The sequence below is a fragment of the Salvelinus sp. IW2-2015 genome, linkage group LG16, assembly GCF_002910315.2.
Source record: "Salvelinus sp. IW2-2015 linkage group LG16, ASM291031v2, whole genome shotgun sequence".
NCBI classification, from domain to species: domain Eukaryota; kingdom Metazoa; phylum Chordata; class Actinopteri; order Salmoniformes; family Salmonidae; genus Salvelinus; species Salvelinus sp. IW2-2015.
In genome coordinates this window covers 23,977,306-23,997,979 of record NC_036856.1, presented here as the reverse complement: position 1 = coordinate 23,997,979, position 20,674 = coordinate 23,977,306, and the positions used below count along the sequence as shown (strand labels likewise).

The 20,674-nt window shown below is 47.4% G+C and overlaps 1 protein-coding gene across 1 annotated transcript in view; it reads left to right on the top strand.

Annotated features, from left to right (window-relative positions):
• LOC111976094 (coatomer subunit beta) overlaps positions 1 to 10,538 on the top strand; it is a 58,107-nt gene extending 47,569 nt beyond the window's left edge. The window contains exons 10-11 of the mRNA XM_024004838.2: positions 9,935 to 10,208; positions 10,419 to 10,538. Of these exons, the coding sequence (XP_023860606.2) occupies positions 9,935 to 10,208; positions 10,419 to 10,538 (394 nt within the window). The remainder of the gene's footprint in view (positions 1 to 9,934; positions 10,209 to 10,418) is intronic.
• The last annotated feature ends 10,136 nt before the right edge of the window (positions 10,539 to 20,674 follow it).

Genomic DNA, 20,674 nt, shown 5'->3' with positions numbered 1-20,674 from the left:
CTCTCTTCTCGCCTCGCTCTGTCCCCCTCATGTTCTCTCTCCCCCGTCTCGTTCCCCATCTTTTCCACTCCTCCCCTCTTCTTCTCTCTCTCTCTCCCCCTCTCTCCTTCCCACCTCGTCTCCCTCTCCTCCTTCCGCCTTCCCCATCTCCTCTTCCATTATCCCCTCTCTCTCCATCTCTCTCTCTCCCTCCCTCTCTCTCCCCCTCTCTCCATTCTCTCATCCCACTCTCATCCACATCTCTTATCCCCTCTCTGCCACTTCTACTGCTCTCTCCCCTCTCCATCTCCTCCTCTCTCTCCATCTCTCATCTCTCTTTCTCCCTATCCCCCCGCTATCCCCATCTCTCTCTCTCCCTCCTTCCCCCTCCCACTCTTCTCTCCCCCCCTCTCTCTCCCCCTCCCTCTCCATCTCTCCATCCCCGTCTACTCCATCTCGCTACCCCCTCAACTCGTCTTCTCCATCTCCCCCTCGGTCTCACTCTCTCTCCCCTCTCTCCCCCTGCTCTCCATCTCTCCTTCCTCTCGCCATCTCTCTATCCCCCCCGTCTCCATCTCTCTCTCGCCCCTCTCTTACATCTCGGCTCACTCCCCTTCTACATATCTCTCCTCCCCTCGTCGCCATTCCCCTTTCTAGTTTAGTTTCGCCCCTCTTTCTTCCCCCTCTCTCCGGTCCCCCCTCTCTCTCATCCCTCACTCTCTCCGCCCTCTCCCCCTGTTCCTCTCCCCTGCGTATCTCTCTGCCGCCTCCGCGTCCTCTCCCCCGTACTCCCCTCTCGTCTCTCCAGTCTCTCACTCCCCTCTCTCTCCCCCTCTCTCCATCTCTCTCTCCCCCTTCTTCCCCCGTCTCTCAAGAGAGAGGATTCTCGAGAGGCGAGAGAGAGAGGGGGGGATGTGGGGGAGAGAGAGAGAGCGAGAGAGAGAGGGGGAGAGAGAGGGGGGGAGAGGGGGAGAGGGAGATGGAGAGGTGCTCAGAGATAAAGCTGACAGCACACTTCATTTAGGGGACTGAATTAGATTACATTTTCCCCCTGTCATTTCATTTCTCCCCGCCTCCTCTCCTCCTCTCTCTCTTTCAGTCATTCCCTCTCTCCCTGGCTGATCCTATAGTGGAGATATTAAGTGGAGTGTGTCTGAGTGTCTAGCCCCAAGCAGGCAGGCAGCAGCACCAGCACAGCTGACATTTTGACAGACGGGGCTGAGGGTTTGGGTTTGCGTCCCAAATAGCACCCTATTCCCTGTAGTGAACCTTATGAGCCCTCATCAAAACTAGTGCACTATAAAGGGAATAGGGGACCATTTGGGATGCCATGGTCTGCTACGGTCAGTGTTCTAGCCCTCTGAATCTGCAGATAGCATCTAGCATTATGGAAGCTGAGAGGAGGTAGTGTGCTGAACCACACTAGAGGGATGACCTATACTCTGCTTGAGATCTGAAGACTAGGCATTAGTTAAGCGGGCTAACACTGTCTTGTGACTCGCAGGCTACCTGGTGTGAGTGTGTGTGTGTGTATGTTATGGGGCTTATTTGGTCAAATCCCCTCTCTGACATATATATACACCTCTCTCCTCCATCCCTCCTCATCTCCTCTCCCTCCTCCACAGGGTGAATCAGTCACAGGGTTCTTATTGTCCCTGTGTTTATGGAGACTCTTCACACTCTCTCCTCCCTCTGTCTCTCTTTCATCTCTCCTCTTTTCTCTATCTCTGCCTTGGGCTCAATTCCTCGACCGAATAATGCATTTTCTTTGTTAATATGTCTCAAGTGCTACAGTGGATTTTCAGAACACGATGTGTTCTACACAGTAGGGAGCTAGTTCTTTTTGTAACAGTGTGTTAAACTGTATGTGAAAATGGAATTGTATTATAAATTGTATTTTAATGTTTAGGGACTATTGGACAATTAGTCCAAATGACCACTAAAGGAGATCCTAATAAAATAAAATAAAATTTCTAGACTGAATTATTCAGTACACACTACAACAGCAGTCTGTCACTTTGAAAGGCCAAATTGTTGAGTTTATGAGTTTGTGATGGTGTATTTTGAGTGGACTTTCCCTTTAACATGAATTTCTATTCATGTGTGATCTGTGTTATGCTGTTCTACAGTGTCTCTGTCTGTTTATCTTCTTCCTCAAGAGAATGTTCTGACCACAGCGCAGGCAGGGAAATACGTAAAGCCTGATTGGGGTCTTACTCTCAGACGGGTGTATGGTCGAGCTGGTGTGCACACACACACACACACACACACACACACACACACACACACACACACACACACACACACACCACACCACACACACACACACACACAACACACACCACACACGCACACACACACACACACACACCACACACACACACACACACACACACACACACACACACACACACACACACACACACACACACACACACACACACAACAGGCCTACAGAACCACAGAGAGTACCCCATTTTAAAAAATTAACAAAACATAGAGAGATCTGGTCCATTAGCAGCAAGGGGAACAATGTTTCAGGCAAAACAACTTACATACACTAACACAACATTAAACAAAACTATAGATACACATACAGTAAAGCAATTACATATTACCACCCACACACCCAAATATTTGTACACTTTGACTTGCTCTATAGTATGTCCATCCAATGTAGCAATGATATGATTAGTAACATAATGCATGGCATTTGAAAATACCATGCATTTTGTTTTGCCCGAATTCAAAACCAGCTTCAAATCAGATTCTGTTGTATGGTGTTAAATGCTCTTGTGCAATGCACAGACATCCTCTTGTTCTTGTTCTCTCTCTCTCTCTCTCTCTCTCTCTGTTGAATCAGTAGCAACACATTACACTTCTGAATATCCACACTAAAGCAATCTTACAATATACCTATATTATAAACATACAAACAATCCGGTACAGTATATCAAGCCACTGTATCTGTTCCCATTCCAAGTCAGTGAGACTAACCCAACACAGCTTATTCTCTCCCTAGAATAATTATCAGTGGCGACCCGTGGGGACCCACATTTTTAGGGGGGGACTTGCCTGTTTTGCATGTTATTTTGGCATTAATACATGTCACATATCAGTTTGCAAACAATGTAAAAAAAATATATATCATTGAGTTAACAAAGCTGCATACAAACATGGTCTCTTTTTTGTTTTCTTGAATAAGGCAGCTACAAAATACAGGTGTGGGACAAGCCAGCAGAAAATTTGAAGCATTGCGCCGTGATTGGCTCAGTGTTCGGTCACTCATGGGGACATTACGTCACCGCCAAGTCTAAGGGTAGAGCTAGAAAATTCAAGCCCCTTCGGTGCTGCCATAGAGTTACATTAGAAGGTCCCGGCCAAGAAGGCCCAAGGTTATTGGCCACAGATAAAATTACATCCAATCACGTTATATCAACCGTAGCTTTGATTGGACTGATCATGTCAACATCATACTTTCAAAATCTTAGCTACAAATGTACTGTAGACAAGCAGTCATCATCATGAATCAAGTCGACAATCTACTGGCAAATCCTTTTCAATCCTTATCATATGAAGATAAATAATGAAGAGAAATTATAGATAAAACGTATCGGTGCTCATCAGGCATTGGACATAAACATTACACAACAAGTTGGAAATCACAAATTCAACAGTGAATGGTTTGGAAGGAATCAGTGGCTAACTGCAAGCATTGCAAAGCAATCCCTAGCCTGCTATTCAGTGGTGTGGCTGTGTGGTCCCAAGTCTACGATAGTCTTTTCCTAGTTTAAAATTATAAACAGTCAACATTGGCCATGCTGTCAATGAAGCATGATTCGTGCCTSGCTCAAAACAACTGTTAACTCGGAACTGCAAAATCTGACTTTAATGAGTTCAAGACAACTGGGAACTCGGGAAAAACAAGCTACGAGTGGGATTTCTTTTTTTTWACTTTCATCCAACTCGGAATTGTAAYTCCAGAACTCAGGCCTCTTTCTAGAGCTACGACCTGAAGATCACTGACGTCATCATGATTCAACCTTTTTTCCCCCCAGAGTTCCCTGTTGTCTTGAAAGTGCCATAAATCCAGAGAATGACAGACTTTATGACAACATTTGCCAACGAAGGACCACTGCGCCACCTTCCTGTTCAAGGGAGCACAGCACAACAAGGTGAGTCCAAAAATGTATTGTATACTGCTATGTAAATTCTGTAATATGCCAGGGAGATATGAATACTGTAACTAAGAAAGTAATACTAAGTGTACGTTGTGTACTAAGATGTTAGTAGCCCATGTGCCTCACCCTAATATTTTGGACTATTTTCACCTCTTAATTTCACCTACTGTTCTGACTTGGTGGTGCACATGTAGCGTATATCCTGTTTTAGAGAAATGTAATCATTCGAATACTGTAAGAGCTTTCATTGTCTGCTTATATGCCCCCTTTATTTATCCTACGGTTCMGACTTGGTGTACAGGGAGAACACCTTAAGAACAGCCCATGTTCTGAATTATTTCGCTGTACATTTCAAAAGTGCTGAACAAATAGTTATATTGATTACGTCCGTCCTAGCTCTCTCATTAATGTCTTAATCGAAATTACGGATTGCTTCTTATCCGCTTGTCGTCCCCTTATGCCATAGTTGGTACATCTCAATTGTCAGTAGAAACCTTTGACCTTTGTCAGCCATATCAGCTATGTTTTTKTAAAAGGTAGTAAATGAGGCTTTCTGTAAGGTTCTGCTTTTCTATTCTTAGTCAACCTTGTGTTCTTTTTCTTTGTGTTCTGGAACGTAGCTCTGTTTCTTTGTGTTCTGGAACGTAGCCCTGTTTCTTTGTGTTCTGGAACGTAGCCCTGTTTCTTTGTGTTCTGGAACGTAGCCCTGTTTCTTTGTGTTCTGGAACGTAGACCTGTCTTTCATTMTTGTTCATTGATTTCACCTGTGTTCGTTTCTCACCTGGTCTTATCAGCTCCCTATTTAGTTCAGTTCTTTCTGTTTGTATGGTTGTGAGGTATTGTTCGTTTTTGACTGCCTACCTGTGTTTGACCATTGCCTGCGATCACGATTCCTGCATCCTGCGAAAGCGTAATAAACATCTGTCGTGCTCTGCATGTGAATCCACACCTTTTTCTCCCTGAGTATTCATTACAGTTTCGCTGCCAGACAAGGCTCCACTGATAGCCAGGTGTAGCAGTATTAAGGTGTTGTGACTGCTGTTGGGACTGCTGTTGGGACAGCTTTATGTAGACCCTAACAGTTTGTGGGCACCGTTTGTCTCCGTTATAGTGCGATTAATGTATTGTTTAGTGTTGTGTTGTGGCTTTGCTGACATGCATCCCACCTTTTCTTTTTTAGATACATGCTAAAATCGCCACTGATAATTAAAATAATAATACCCGATCTCGTCATAAACAAAGAAACACACACACACACCCACATGCATTCCCAGTACAATACCCATTCTTAACCTAACTGGGTCAATCCCATGTCTAGTCTGAGAAGAGGGGGCTGATTCTGCTGAAATGGAGGATCCGGCCATGGAGCTGAAACACTACCACTACGACAGCTCCTTTCTACCATCGTACGGTTGTTTGACAGGGTTGGAGCTACACTCCCTTCCCTCCTTTCCTTCCTTCCAACCTCCCTTCCTTGCTTCATTCCTACATTCTTTCCTTGGGTTAACAGCTGATGTGTTTGTGATTGGATAAATGAAACCCTCTAAGATATTTGACACAACAAAACAGGGCCAGGGAGAGGCTGCAGAGAGAGAGACCTAGGGGGAAGAGCGAGAGGCAGAGGGAGGTGGGAGAGAGAAAGAGCAAGGGGGTAAGAGAGAGCGAGAGAGGGAGCAGAGAGGACAGTAGTTTCATTAGTGAGATTGATTAGATGAGAGGAGAGGCTAACAGCCCTGCTGCTCTTTAGCTAAATGTCATCTCTGGGACTATCAGCATCCCACACACACTCACGCTATCAACATCATGTGTGGGCCTATCAGCAAGGGTCTGTTCAGGAAGGCGCAACGCACATAGAAATGCCTTGTATGGAACAGATACGATTGTCAAGTAGAAAACTGGATCATGTCAACCCTATTTACTATACTTCTATCTGCCACGTTTCACCTCACTGACTACACACCTGGCGTTCCTGACGCTGCCACACCAATATATTCATAGACCAGACAGATGAGAAAACCCAGTCGAAATATGATCAGTAGATTCACCACTATAGGAAACATGCTGGGTCCACAGGGGGTCTAGAATGAGTTATCATAGAGATGTGTGGCTTTCTCATTTGGTTGTGAGATGAGAGTGTTGGCGGCTGTGATAATTAGGTTGGGACTAGAACCTGAGGAGATTCAACTGATGACTTACTACCACTGGCAACACACTCATCTTAATACATGACACCCCACAACCACCTTATAATAACACACTCATCTTAATGCATGATAACACCCCACAACCACCTTATAATAACACACTCATCTTAATGCATGATAACACCCCACAACCACCTTATAATAACACATACACGCATGCACACAAACACAAACCTCAACTCCAACCTCCACCTTACTATTGCCCCAAAACTCAAACCCACAGCACCCCCCCCCCCCCCCCCACTCTCTTAAATCATGAATAGTAATTCCCTTCAACTCTCAAAACCTCCTCCCCCAGCCATCATGCTCCCATCTTCTCCACCCATACACACACACACACACCAGGCAACACACACACACCGGCGACACACACACACACGCTCTGCGCTATTAATGACATACACCCATCCCCAGGACTCTTCTTTAAAGGCTGCCTCTTACATGGAAACCTAACAAGTGTGAAATTAGAAAGGTTACAAAATAAGCACACACACACACATCAGAATAAAGGCTTACGGAGCTCAGAAGAGGAATCGAAGCTTAATTGAAAAGTGTATTCCTTTCAGCTATAATGCAGCAGGCAGCAGAGGGGAGAGACACAACACGAGGAATTAAAATATGATGGTGTGTATGTGTCTGCATACACACAGAAACTCAGACGTAATTGCTGTTCCCTAAAGTCTTTATCCTCCCATCTTCGTCGTCACTACAGACAGGGTTCCATTATTTAATATGTAATGAGATGCAAATGAGATGCAAATCCAGTTCTGGGGTGTGGCCAGCCATGGGGAAGCTGTCTGATGTCAGCATTCTGAAGAGAACCAACGCCATCGTTTTGGTCATTACATCCAGACAAATGTTTTGATCCAATTCCAGAGTTTGATTAAATAGTTCTCTCAGAGTGTAATACCACTGTAATATAACTCACTGTAATACACTGACTACTATTGTCACGCCCTGATCGGTTTCACCTGTTCCTGTTATTGTCTCCTGTCGTGGTAATTTCCTGTATTACTCAATAAAGAGAGAGAGAGAGAGCCAACCACACACAAGTCAGAGTTATATCATAAATTCCATCTTTAATATATATATATAAGCTTCACCAAAGCCCTTTTGTGACTCTCAGATCAATTCAGTGTCTATAAATGAATTCTCTGAGAGTGCTTACAAAACAATTCTTAGTTTCATTTATAGCCAAGATACACCCCTCTCAACTTACAAAGAATTCTTTACCCCAAAGAGGAGTATCCTATAGCTAGACAGCATCAGCTATAAATCATCGTTCAGTTTGGTCTCCTAAGACGAGGTTTCAATCTCATGCTTGGTACTTCACTGTCTACCAAAACATTACCTCATCCAATGGCATATATCAATTGTCAATCCTAGATACTCCCATCCAACATACAATCCCTCCTGGATAAGCTCAGAAAAGACAGTGAGCCTCTTAGGTCATTACTAGGTCAAGATAAGGGCAACCTCTGAGGGGACATACAATGGTTCCAAACACTGCCATACTCCTTCCCCGAATGAGAAAAGTAGGGAGTGACTGGCGTACAGACATTGTATGAGATAACTAACTGGTTCCCCATTAATAACGCCATCCCTTCACATGGTTTAGGAATAGTTACAGACACATTGACATATGAAGACAAGCCTGACCTCTCCCCTCTCTGGCCCCAAGTTACTAAGCCCTATCACAGAAGGGAAAATGCACTGCCAACCCTATAGTCCAAAGGGCACCATTCTAATGACAAGTATTTAACAAGCATATGATAAAAATAACATCTTATCTATCTATGTTACTTAGCTAAATCTGATTCTGCCACGACACTCCACCCCCTCCAGGTGTCGCTTATTTCCCCCAGTGTATTTATCCCTGTGTTTCCTGTCTCTCTGTGCCAGTTCGTCTTGTATGTTTCAAAGTCAACCAGCGTTTTTCCCTTTCTCCTGCTTTTTGCATTCTTCTTTTTCTACTCCTCCCGGTTTTGACCCTTGTCTGTTTCTGGACTTTGTACCCGCCTGCCTGACCATTCTGCCTGCCTTGACCACGAGCCTGTCTGCCACTTTGTACCTCCTGGACTCTGATCTGGTTTTGACCTTTTTGCCTGTCCACGACCATTCTCTTGCCTACCCCTTTGGATTAATAAACATTMTAAGACTCCAACCATCTGCCTCCTGTGTCTGCATCTGGGTCTCACCTTGTGCCTTGATAACTATACTATAATATCACAGCTGTTGAGCTGTCCTACAGAGAGAGAGAGAAAGAGAGGGAGGGAGGGAATAGGCTGAGATAGTGAGAACCAGGGAATGAAAATAAAGGAGAGAGGAAGGAAGTGAGATATTACAGAGAGGAGAAGCTGGTAGCATGGCTGTTGACAAGAGAAAAATACACCTTTCAGAAAGAAGTAAACCTTACCCTCCTTTTCTGCCGAACTCCGTCTGACAAACAACCCCATCTTCCCTCGTTCACAAACCGCAGTGTGAAGAGGGAAAGAGAGAGGGGCAGAGAGAGAGAGCGAGAGAGAGAGAGAGAGAGAGAAAGACCGCAGCAATCTGCTTACCTGACATCACTGGTGAAACTGTCTGTAATTTACTGCTCTCTCCTGCTCTACCCTGCTCTGCTGTGTACACACACACACACCCCTGCAGCAGTTTGTAAATTAGTTTCAGTGCATACAGGCAGGTCTGTATGTGTCAGAGGTGGTGAGGCAAGGAATGGGTCCTGTTCTCTTCATTTTTCCCCCCTCTCTCCCTCTCTTTCACACACACTCTCTCTCTCTCTCCCCCCCACACTCTCTGACATCCCAGGTGAGTGTTTGTACTGACCCACCTGGAGAGACAGAGAGAGAGACAAACCGCTGCCATCCATTAGCACCTCCTGCGTGTTCACACTCTTCACAATAAAACAACACACACAGCTAAAGCCCACTAATCACAGGATAAATCTTTGCACTTTTCTCCAAAAGTAACATTTCTAAGTTACTCCAAACGTCAAATTTGGAAGTGTTTTTGACACCCTATGTTGCTCCTCCTGCTCAGCATCTCTCCAAGCATCACCTTTTGAAATTAAAGTTAAGCGTTAAGGTTTTGGATAGGGTTCAAACATTAAGTTTAGGAATTCATTCCGAATGGTTAAGTTAAGGGTTGGGGATGTAACGGCTGTTTGAAGAAGAGGACCAAGGTGCAGCGTGGTACGTGTTCATGATTTTTAATAAAACTGAACACTAGAACAAAAAATAACAAAGCGGAACAAACGAAACAGCTCTGTCTGGTGCAGACACACAAAACAGAAAATAACTACCCACAAACACAGGTGGGAAAAGGCTACCTAAGTATGGTCTCAATCAGAGACAACGATAGACAGCTGTCCTCTGATTGAGAACCACACCCGGCCAAACACACATAAATAGAAAACATAGAACACAAAACATAAGAATGCCCACCCCAACTCACGCCCTGACCAAAGGTGCGGACTCCGGCCGAAAAACCTAAACCTATAGGAGAGGGTCTGGTGGGCATCTATCCGCGCGTGGCGCTCTGGTGCGGGACGTGGACCCCACTCCACCTTAGGCTTGGCCACTTAGGTGCCGACCCTGGACTGGGGACCCTCGCAGCGGGCCCCGGACAGGAGGGCGACTCTGGCAGCTCCGGACAGGAGGGCGACTCTGGCAGCTCCGCAGAGGCACTCTGGCAGCTCGGACAGGAGGGCGACTCTGGCAGCTCCGGACAGGAGGGCGACTCTGGCAGCTCCGGACAGGAGGCGACTCTGGCCAGCTCGCGACAGGAGGGCGACTCTGGCAGCTCCGGACAGGAGGGCGACTCTGGCAGCTCTGGCAGGACGCAGGCACAGGACTCACCAGGCTGGGGAGACCTACTGGAGGCCTGGTCCTTGGAGGAGGCACAGGATAGACCGGGCTGTGGGGAGCGCTGGAGATCTGGTGCGTAGCCTTGGCACCACTCTTCCAGGCTGAATGCCCAGTCTAGCCCGGCACGTTGCGGGGAGCTGGAACAGGCCGCACTGGGTTCTCCTGACGAACTGGGAAACCGTGCTTAGAGCCGGCGCAGGATATCCTGGCCCGAGGAGACGCACTGGAGGTCTGGAGAGCAGGGCTGGCACAATCCGTCCTGGCTGGAACCTCACCCTAGCCCGGCAGATGCGGGGGCTGGGATGTAGCCGCCTCGGGCTAAGAACGCGTACTGGAGACACCGTGCGCTCACCGCATAACACGGTGCCTGACCAGTACGACGCCCCACGGTAAGCATGGGGAGTTGGCTCAGGTCTCCAACCTGACTCTGCCACACGCCCCGTGTGCCCCCCCCCCCCAAAAAAAAAATTGGGGGGCTGCCTCTCGGGCTTCCTTGCCAGCCGTGTTCCCTCGTAATGTTGCCGCTCAGCCTTAGCTGCCCTCCAGTTCCTCCTGTGGACGGCGATACCCCCAGCCTGCCTCCAGGGTCCCTTCCCGTCCAGGATCTCCTCCCATGTCCAGGAGTCCATTACACCACGCTGCTTGGTCCTTTGGTGGTGGGTAGTTCTGTAATGGCTGTTTGAAGAAGAGGACCAAGGTGCAGCGTGGTACGTGTTCATGATTTTTATAAAACTGAACACTAGAACAAAAAATAACAAAGCGAAACAAACGAAACAGCTCTGTCTGTGCAGACACACAAAACAGAAAATAACTACCCACAAACACAGGTGGGAAAAGGCTACCTAAGTATGGTTCTCAATCAGAGACAACGATAGACAGCTGCCTCTGATTGAGAACCACACCCAGCCAAACACACAGAAATAGAAAACATAGAACACAAAACATAGAATGCCCACCCCAACTCACGTCCTGACCAAACCAAAATAGAGACATAAAAAGGATCTCCAAGGTCAGGGAGTGACAGGGGATAGGGTTAAACAAACCCAAAAAATTGTGTCCACCACTGGGATTGAACACAAATCTAATTTATCCAGCACATGTTTCGTAAACAACAGGTGTAGTAGACGAACAGTGAAATGCTTAATTACGGACCATTCCCAACAATGCAGAGAGAAAGAAAATAGAGAAATAATAGAAAAGCAAAACAAGTAACATTAAATGCACAATGAGTAACAATAACTTGGCTATATACACAGGGTACAAGTACTGAGTCGATGTGCAGGGCTACGAAGTAATTGAAGTAGATATGAACATACAACTAGTAACAAAGTGACAGATAATAAACAGTAGCAGCAGTGTATGTGATGAGTCAAAAAGTTAGTGCAAAAAGGGTCAATGAAGATAGTTAAATAGTTAACCAAATAGCTACCCGGACTAACTATTTAGCAGTCTTATGGCTTGGGGGTAGAAGCTGTTCAGGGTCCTGTTGGTTGCAGACTTCGTGCATCGGTATCGTTGCCGTGCGGTAGCAGAGAGAACAGTCTATGACTTGGGTGGCTGGAGTTTTTAGGGCCTTCCTCTAACACCGCCTGTAACACCGCCATTCCCRAGGCGCTCTCATTTGTTGACTTCTGTAACCGTTAAAGCATTGGTTTTATGCATGTTAACATTAGAAGCCTCCTCCCTAAGTTTGTTTTATTCACTGCTTTAGCACACTCCGCCAACCCTGATGTCCTAGCCATGTCTGAATCCTGGCTTAGGAAGGCCACCAAAAATCCTGACATTTCCATCCCTAACTATAACATTTTCCAACAAGATAGAACTGCCAAAGGGGGCGGAGTTGCAATCTACTGCAGAGCTAGACTGCAGAGTTCTGTCATACTATCCAGGTCTATGCCCAAACAATTCGAACTTCTACTTTTATCCACCTTTCCAGGAACAAGTCTCTCACCGTTGCCGCATGTTATAGACCCCCCTCGGCCCCCCAGTTGTGCCCTGGACACCATATGTGAATTGATCGCCCCCTATCTATCTTCACAGTTTGTACTGTAAGGTGACCTAAACTGGGACATGCTTAACACCCTGGCCATCCTACAATCTAAGCTAGATGCCCTCAATCTCACACAAATCATCAAGGAACCTACCAGGTACAACCCTAAATCCGTAACCATGGGCACCCTCTTAGATATCATCCTGACCAAACTGCCCTCTAAATGCACCTCTGCTGTCTTCAACCAGGATCTCAACGATCACTGCCTCATTGCCTGCGTGCATACTGGGTCCGCAGTCAAATGACCACCCCTCATCGCTGTCAAACACTCCCTAAAACACTTCAGCGAGCAGGCCTTTCTAATCGACCTGGCCTGGGTATCCTGGAAAGATATTGACCTCATCCCGTCAGTAAAGGATGCCTGGTTGATCTTCAAAAGTGCTTTCCTCTACATCCTAAATCAGCATGCCCCATTCAAAAAATGTAGAACTAAGAACAGATATAGCCCTTGGTTCACCCAAGACTTGACTGCCTTTGACCAGCACAAAAACATCCTGTGGCGTTCTGCATTAGCATCGAATAGCCCCCGCAATATGCAACTTTTCAGGGAAGTCAGGAACCAATATACTCAGTCAGTTAGGAAAGCTAAGGCTAGCTTTGTCAAACAGAAATTTGCTTCCTGTAGCACTAATTACAAAATGTTTTGGGACACTGTAAAGTCCATGGAGAAAAAGAGCACCTCCCAGCTGAGGATAGGAAAGACTGTCACCACCGATAAATCTACAATAATTGATCATTTCAATAAGCCTTTTTCCACAACTGGCCATGCTTTCCACCTGGCTACCTCTGTCATGTTTTGTCTTTGATCATCATGTCTTGTCCCTGTGCTTCCCTCTGCTGGTCTTATTAGGTTCTTTCCCTCTTTCTATCCCTCTCTCTCCCCCTCCCTCTCTCCCTCTCTCGCTCTCTCTCTCTATCGTTCCGTTCCTGCTCCCAGCTGTTTCTCATTCTCCTAACTACCTCATTTACTCTTTCACACCTGTCCCCTATTTTGCCCTCTGATTWGAGTCCCTATTTCTCCCTCTGTTTTCCGCTTCTGTCCTTGTCGGATTCTTGTTTGATGTTTGCTGTTCTGTGTCCTTGTTCCGCCCTGTCGTGTTTTTGCCTTCTTCAGATGCTGCGTGTGAGCAGGTTCCTTTGGTGGTGGTAGTTCTGTAATGCCGTTTGAAGAAGAGGACCAAGGTGCAGCGTGGTACGTGTTCATGATTTTTATAAAACTGAACACTAGAACAAAAAATAACAAGCGAAACAAACGAAACAGCTCTGTCTGGTGCAGACACACAAAACAGAAAATAACTACCCACAAACACAGGTGGGAAAAGCTACCTAAGTATGTTCTCAATCAGAGACAACGATAGACAGCTGCCTCTGATTGAGAACCACACCCAGCCAAACACACAGAAATAGAAAACATAGAACACAAAACATAAGAAGCCCACCCCAACTCACGTCCTGACCAAACCAAAATAGAGACATAAAAAGGATCTCCAAGGTCAGGGAGTGACAGGGGATAGGGTTAAACAAACCCAAAAAATGTGTCACCACTGGGATTGAACACAAATCTAATTTATCCAGCAACGTTTCGTAAACAAACAGTGTAGTAGAACGAACAGTGAAATGCTTAATTACGGACCATTCCCAACAATGCAGAGAGAAAGAAAATAGAGAAATAATAGAAAAGCAAAACAAGTAACATTAAATGCACAATGAGTAACAATAACTTGGCTATATACACAGGGTACAAGTACTGAGTCGATGTGCAGGGCACGAAGTAATTGAAGTAGATATGAACATACAACTAGTACAAAGTGACAGATAATAAACAGTAGCAGCAGTGTATGTGATGAGTCAAAAAGTTAGTGCAAAAAGGGCAATGAAGATAGTTAAATAGTTAACCAAATAGCTACCCGGACTAACTATTAGCAGTCTTATGGCTTGGGGGTAGAAGCTGTTCAGGGTCCTGTTGGTTGCAGACTTCGTGCATCGGTACGTTGCCGTGCGGTAGCAGAGAGAACAGTCTATGACTTGGGTGGCTGGAGTTTTTAGGGCCTTCCTCTAACACCGCCTGTAACACCGCCATTCCCAGCGCTCTCATTTGTTGACTTCTGTAACCGTTAAAGCATTGGTTTTATGCATGTTAACATTAGAAGCCTCCTCCTCCCTAAGTTTGTTTTATCACTGCTTTAGCACACTCCGCCAACCCTGATGTCTAGCCATGCTGAATCCTGGCTTAGGAAGGCACCAAAAATCCTGACATTTCCATCCCTAACTAAACATTTCCAAAGATAGAACTGCCAAAGGGGGCGGAGTTGCAATCTACTGCAGAGCTAGACTGCAGAGTTCTGTCATACTATCCAGGTCTATGCCCAAACAATTCGAACTTCTACTTTTATCCACCTTTCCAGGAACAAGTCTCTCACCGTTGCCGCATGTTATAGACCCCCTCGGCCCCCCAGTTGTGCCCTGGACACCATATTGTGAATTGATCGCCCCCTATCTATCTTCACAGTTTGTACTGTAAGGTGACCTAAACTGGACATGCTTAACACCCTGCGCATCCTACAATCTAAGCTAGATGCCCTCAATCTCACACAAATCATCAAGGAACCTACCAGGTACAACCCTAAATCCGTAACATGGCACCTCTTAGATATCATCCTGACCAAACTGCCCTCTAAATGCACCTCTGCTGTCTTCAACCAGGATCTCAACGATCACTGCCTCATTGCCTGCGTGCATACTGGGTCCGCAGTCAAATGACCACCCCTCATCGCTGTCAAACACTCCCTAAAACACTTCAGCGAGCAGGCCTTTCTAATCGACCTGGCCTGGGTATCCTGGAAAGATATTGACCTCATCCCGTCAGTAAAGGATGCCTGGTTGATCTTCAAAAGTGCTTTCCTCTACATCCTAAATCAGCATGCCCCATTCAAAAAATGTAGAACTAAGAACAGATATAGCCCTTGGTTCACCCAAGACTTGACTGCCTTTGACCAGCACAAAAACATCCTGTGGCGTTCTGCATTAGCATCGAATAGCCCCCGCAATATGCAACTTTTCAGGGAAGTCAGGAACCAATATACTCAGTCAGTTAGGAAAGCTAAGGCTAGCTTTGTCAAACAGAAATTTGCTTCCTGTAGCACTAATTACAAAATGTTTTGGGACACTGTAAAGTCCATGGAGAAAAAAAGCACCTCCCAGCTGAGGATAGGAAAGACTGTCACCACCGATAATCTACAATAATTGATCAATTTCAATAAGCCTTTTTCCACAACTGGCCATGGCTTTCCACCTGGCTACCTCTGTCATGTTTTGTCTTTGATCATCATGTCTTGTCCCTGTGCTTCCCTCTGCTGGTCTTATTAGGTTCTTTCCCTCTTTCTATCCCTCTCTCTCCCCTCCCTCCTCCCTCTCTCGCTCTCTCTCTCTATCGTTCCGTTCCTGCTCCCAGCTGTTTCTCATTCTCCTAACTACCTCATTTACTCTTTCACACCTGTCCCCTATTTTGCCCTCTGATTGAGTCCCTATTCTCCCTCTGTTTTCCGCTTCTGTCCTTGTCGGATTCTGTTTTATGTTTGCTGTTCTGTGTCCTTGTTCCGCCCTGTCGTGTTTTTGCCTTCTTCAGATGCTGCGTGTGAGCAGGTGTCTATGTCAGCTACGGCCTGGCCTTCCTGAAGCGACCTGCAGTCTGTGTCGCGTCTCCAGTCGTTCCTCTCTACTGACGAGAGGATTTTCAGTTTCCTGTTTTGGATTTACCTATGATATTATCCAGGAGTATCATTGTTGTTTTAAGACTGGAATAAAGACTCTGTTTCTATTAAGTCGCTTTTGGGTCCTCATTCACCAGCATAACAGAAGAATCCGACCAAGAATGGACCCAGCGACTACGGATTTTCGCAACACTGCCGTCGAGATCCAGGGCAATGCTCGGCAGACACGAGCAGGAATTGTCTGCTGCTCGTCATGCCGTTGAGACCCTGTCCGCTCAGGTCTCCGATCTCTCAGGACAGTTTCAGAGTCTTCGTCTCGTGCCACCAGCTACTTCCTGGTCTTCCGAGTCTCCGCGAACCTAGGGTTAATAACCCACATGTTACTCTGGGCAGCCCACTGAGTGTCGCTCCTTTCTCACCCAGTGTGATATTGTGTTCTCTCTCCAGCCCAACACATACTCAAGAGAGAGAGCTCGGATCGCTTACGTCATATCACTCCTTACTGGTCGGGCTCGGGAGTGGGCACAGCTATCTGGGAGGCAAGGGCTGAGTGTTCTAACGTTATCAGAACTTTAAAGAGGAGATTGATACGGGTTTTTGATCGTTCAGTTTTTGGGAAGGAGCTTCCAGGGCCCTGGCTTCCCTATGTCAAGGTGATCGATCCTAACGGATTACTCTATAGAGTTTCGCACTCTTTGCTGCATCCAGTGACTGGAACGAGCCGGCGTTGCTCGCTCGTTTTCTTGGAGGGACTCCACGCTGAGGTTAAGGATGAGATTCTCTCCCGGGAGGTTCCTTCCAGCGTGGACTCTTTGATTGCATCGCCACCGCATAGAACGACGGGTAGATCTTCGTCACCGAGCTCGTGGAAGAGAGCTCGCTTAACGGTGTTTCCCCTCTCCGCATCTCAACATCTCCTCCCACCGGCTCAGAGACTGAGCCCATGCAGCTGGGAGGTATTCGCATCTCGACTAAGGAGAGGGAACGGAGAATCACCAACCGCCTTTGCCTCTATTGCGGTTCTGCTGGACATTTTGTCATGTCATGTCCAGTAAAAGCCAGAGCCATCGTAAGCGGAGGGCTACTGTGAGCGCTACTACTCAGTCTCTCCATCAAGATCCTGTACTACCTTGTCGGTCCATCTACGCTGGACCGGTTCGGCTGCTTCCTGCAGTGCCTTGATAGACTCTGGGGCTGAGGGTTGTTTTTATGGACGAAGCATGGGCTCGGAAACATGACATTCCTCTCAGACGTTAGGGAAGCCCACGCCCATGTTCGCCTTAGATGGTAGTCTTCTCCCCAGTATCAGATGTGAGACACTACCTTTAACCCTCACAGTATCTGGTAACCACAGTGAGACCATTTCCTTTTTGATTTTTCGTTCACCTTTTACACCTGTTGTTTTGGGTCATCCCTGGCTAGTATGTCATAATCCTTCTATTAATTGTCTAGTAATTCTATCCTATCCTGAACGTTTCTTGTCATGGAAGTGTTTAATGTCTGCTATCCCTCCGTTTTCTTCTGTCCCCTCTACTCAGGAGGAACCTGGTGATTTGACAGGATGCCGGAGGAATATCATGATCTGCGCACGGTCTTCAGTCGGTCCAGAGCCAACTCTCTTCCTCCTCACCGGTCGTATGATTGTTGTATTGATCTCCTTCCGGGACCACTCCCCCTCGGGTAGACTATACTCTCTGTCGGCTCCGAACGTAAGGCTCGAGGATTATCTGTCTGTTTCTCTCGACGCCGTACGTGGTGCCTTCTTCCTCTCCCGCCGGAGCGGGGTTTCTTTGTTAAGAAGAAGGACGGTAATCTGCGCCCCTGCGTGGATTATCGAGGGTGAATGACATAACGGTTAAAATCGTTATCCGCTTCCCCTTATGTCGTCAGCCTTCGAGATTCTGCAGGGAGCCAGGTTCTTTACTAAGTTGACCTTCGTAACGCTTACCATCTCGTGCGCATCAGAGAGGGGGACGAGTGGAAAACGGCGTTTAACACTCCGTTAGGGCATTTTGAATACCGGGTTCTGCCGTTCGGTCTCGCTAATGCTCCAGCTGTCTTTCAGGCATTAGTTAATGATGTACTGAGAGACATGCTGAACATCTTTGTTTTCGTTTACCTTGACGATATCCTGATTTTTTCACCGTCACTCGAGATTCATGTTCAGCACGTTCGACGTGTACTCCAGCGCCTTTTAGAGAATTGTCTCTACGTGAAGGCTGAGAAGTGCGCCTTTCATGTCTCCTCTGTCACATTTCTCGGTTCTGTTATTTCCGCTGAAGGCATCAGATGGATCCCGCTAAGGTCCAGGCTGTCAGCGATTGGCCCGTTCCTAAGTCACGTGTCGAGTTGCAGCGCTTTCTCGTTTCGCTAATTTCTATCGGCGTTCATTCGTAATTTCGGTCAAGTGGCTGCCCCTCTCACAGCTCTGACTTCTGTCAAGACTTGCTTTAAGTGGTCCGTTCCGCCCAGGGAGCTTTTGATCTCCTCAAAGAGCGTTTTACATCCGCCCCTATCCTTGTTACTCCTGACGTCACTAAACAATTCATTGTCGAGGTTGACGCTTCAGAGGTGGGCGTGGGAGCCTTCTGTCCCAGCGCTTCCATTCTGACGATAAGGTCCATCCTTGCGCTTACTTTTCTCATCGCCTGTCGCCATCGGAACGCAACTATGATGTGGGTAACCGCGAACTGCTCGCCATCCGCTTAGCCATAGGCGAATGGCGACAGTGGTTGGAGGGGGCGACCGTCCCTTTTGTCGTTTGGACTGACCATAAGAACCTTGAGTACATCCGTTCTGCCAAAGACTTAATGCACGTCAAGCTCGTTGGGCGTTGTTTTTCGCTCGTTTCGAGTTCGTGATTTCCTATCGCCCGGGAATAGAACACCAAGCCTGATGCCTTATCCCGTCTCTTTAGTTCTTCTGTGGCTTCTACCGACCCCGAGGGATTCTCCCTGAAGGGCGTGTTGTCGGGTTGACTGTCTGGGGAATTGAGAGACAGGTAAAGCAAGCACTCACTCACACTGCGTCGCCGCGCGCTTGTCCTAGTAACCTTCTGTTCGTTCCTGTCTCTACTCGTCGGCTGTTCTCAGTGGGCTCACTCTGCCAAGTTAGCTGGCCACCCCGGCGTTCGGGGTACGCTTGCTTCTATTCGCCAGCGGTTTTGGTGGCCTACTCAGGAGCGTGACACGCGCCGTTTCGTGGCTGCTTGTTCGGACTGCGCGCAGACTAAGTCAAGGTAACTCTCCTCCTGCCGGTCGTCTCAGACCGCTTCCCATTCCTTCTCGACCATGGTCTCACATCGCCTTAGACTTTATTACCGGTCTGCCTTCGTCTGCGGGAAGACTGTGATTCTTACGGTTATCGATAGGTTCTCTAAGCGGGCACATTTCATTCCCCTCGCTAAGCTTCCTTCCGCTAAGGAGACGGCACAAATCATCATTGAGAATGTGTTCAGAATTCATGGCCTCCCGTTAGACGCCGTTTCAGACAGAGGCCCGCAATTCACGTCACAGTTTTGGAGGGAGTTCTGTCGTTTGATTGGGCTTCCGTCAGTCTCTCTTCGGGTTCATCCCCAGTCTAACGGTCAAGCAGAAAGGGCCAATCAGTCGATTGGTCGCAATTACGCAGCCTTTCGTTTCGAAACCCTGCGTCTTGGGCAGAACAGCTCCCTGGGCTGAGTACGCTCACAACTCGCTTCCTTCGTCTGCTACCGGGCTATCTCCGTTTCAGAGTAGTCTTGGGTACCAGCCTCCTCTGTTCTCGTCCCAGCTCGCCGAGTCCAGCGTTCCCTCCGCTCAGGCTTTTGTCCAACGTTGTGAGCGCACCTGGAGGAGGGTCAGGTCTGCACTTTGCCGTTACAGGGCGCAGACGTGGAGAGCCGCCAATAAACGTAGGATTAAGAGTCCTAGGTATTGTCGCGGTCAGAGAGTGTGGCTTTCCACTCGTAACCTTCCCCTTACGACAGCTTCTCGCAAGTTGACTCCGCGGTTCATTGGTCCGTTTCCGTGTCTCTCAGGTCGTCAATCCTGTCGCTGTGCGACTGCTTCTTCCGCGACATCTTCGTCGCCTCCACCCTGTCTTCCATGTCTCCTGTGTCAAGCCTTTTCTTCGCGCCCCTTCGTCTTTCCTCCCCCCCCCCGTCCTTGTCGAGGGCGCACCTATTTACAAGGTACGGAAGTCATGGACATGCGTTCTCGGGGACGTCACCAGTACTTAGTGGATTGGGAGGGTTACGGTCCTGAGGAGAGGAGTTGGGTTCCATCTCGGGACGTGCTGGACCGTTCGTTGATTGATGATTTCCTTCGTTGCCGCCAGGGTTCCTCCTCGAGTGCGCCAGGAGGCGCTCGGTGAGTGGGGGGTACTGTCATGTTTGTCTTTGATCATCATGTCTTGTCCCTGTGCTCCCTCTGCTGGTCTTATTAGGTTCTTTCCCTCTTTCTATTCCTCTCTCCTCCCCTCCTTCTCCCCTCTCCCGCTCTCTCTCTATCGTTCCGTTCCTGCTCCCAGCTGTTTCATTTCTCCTAACTACCTCATTTACTCTTTCACACCGTCCCCTATTTTGCCCTCTGATTTGAGTCCCTATTCTCCCCTGTTTTCCGCTTCTGTCCTTGTCGGATTCTTGTTTTGATGTTTGCTGTTCTGTGTCCTTGTTCCGCCCTGTCGTGTTTTTGCCTTCTTCAGA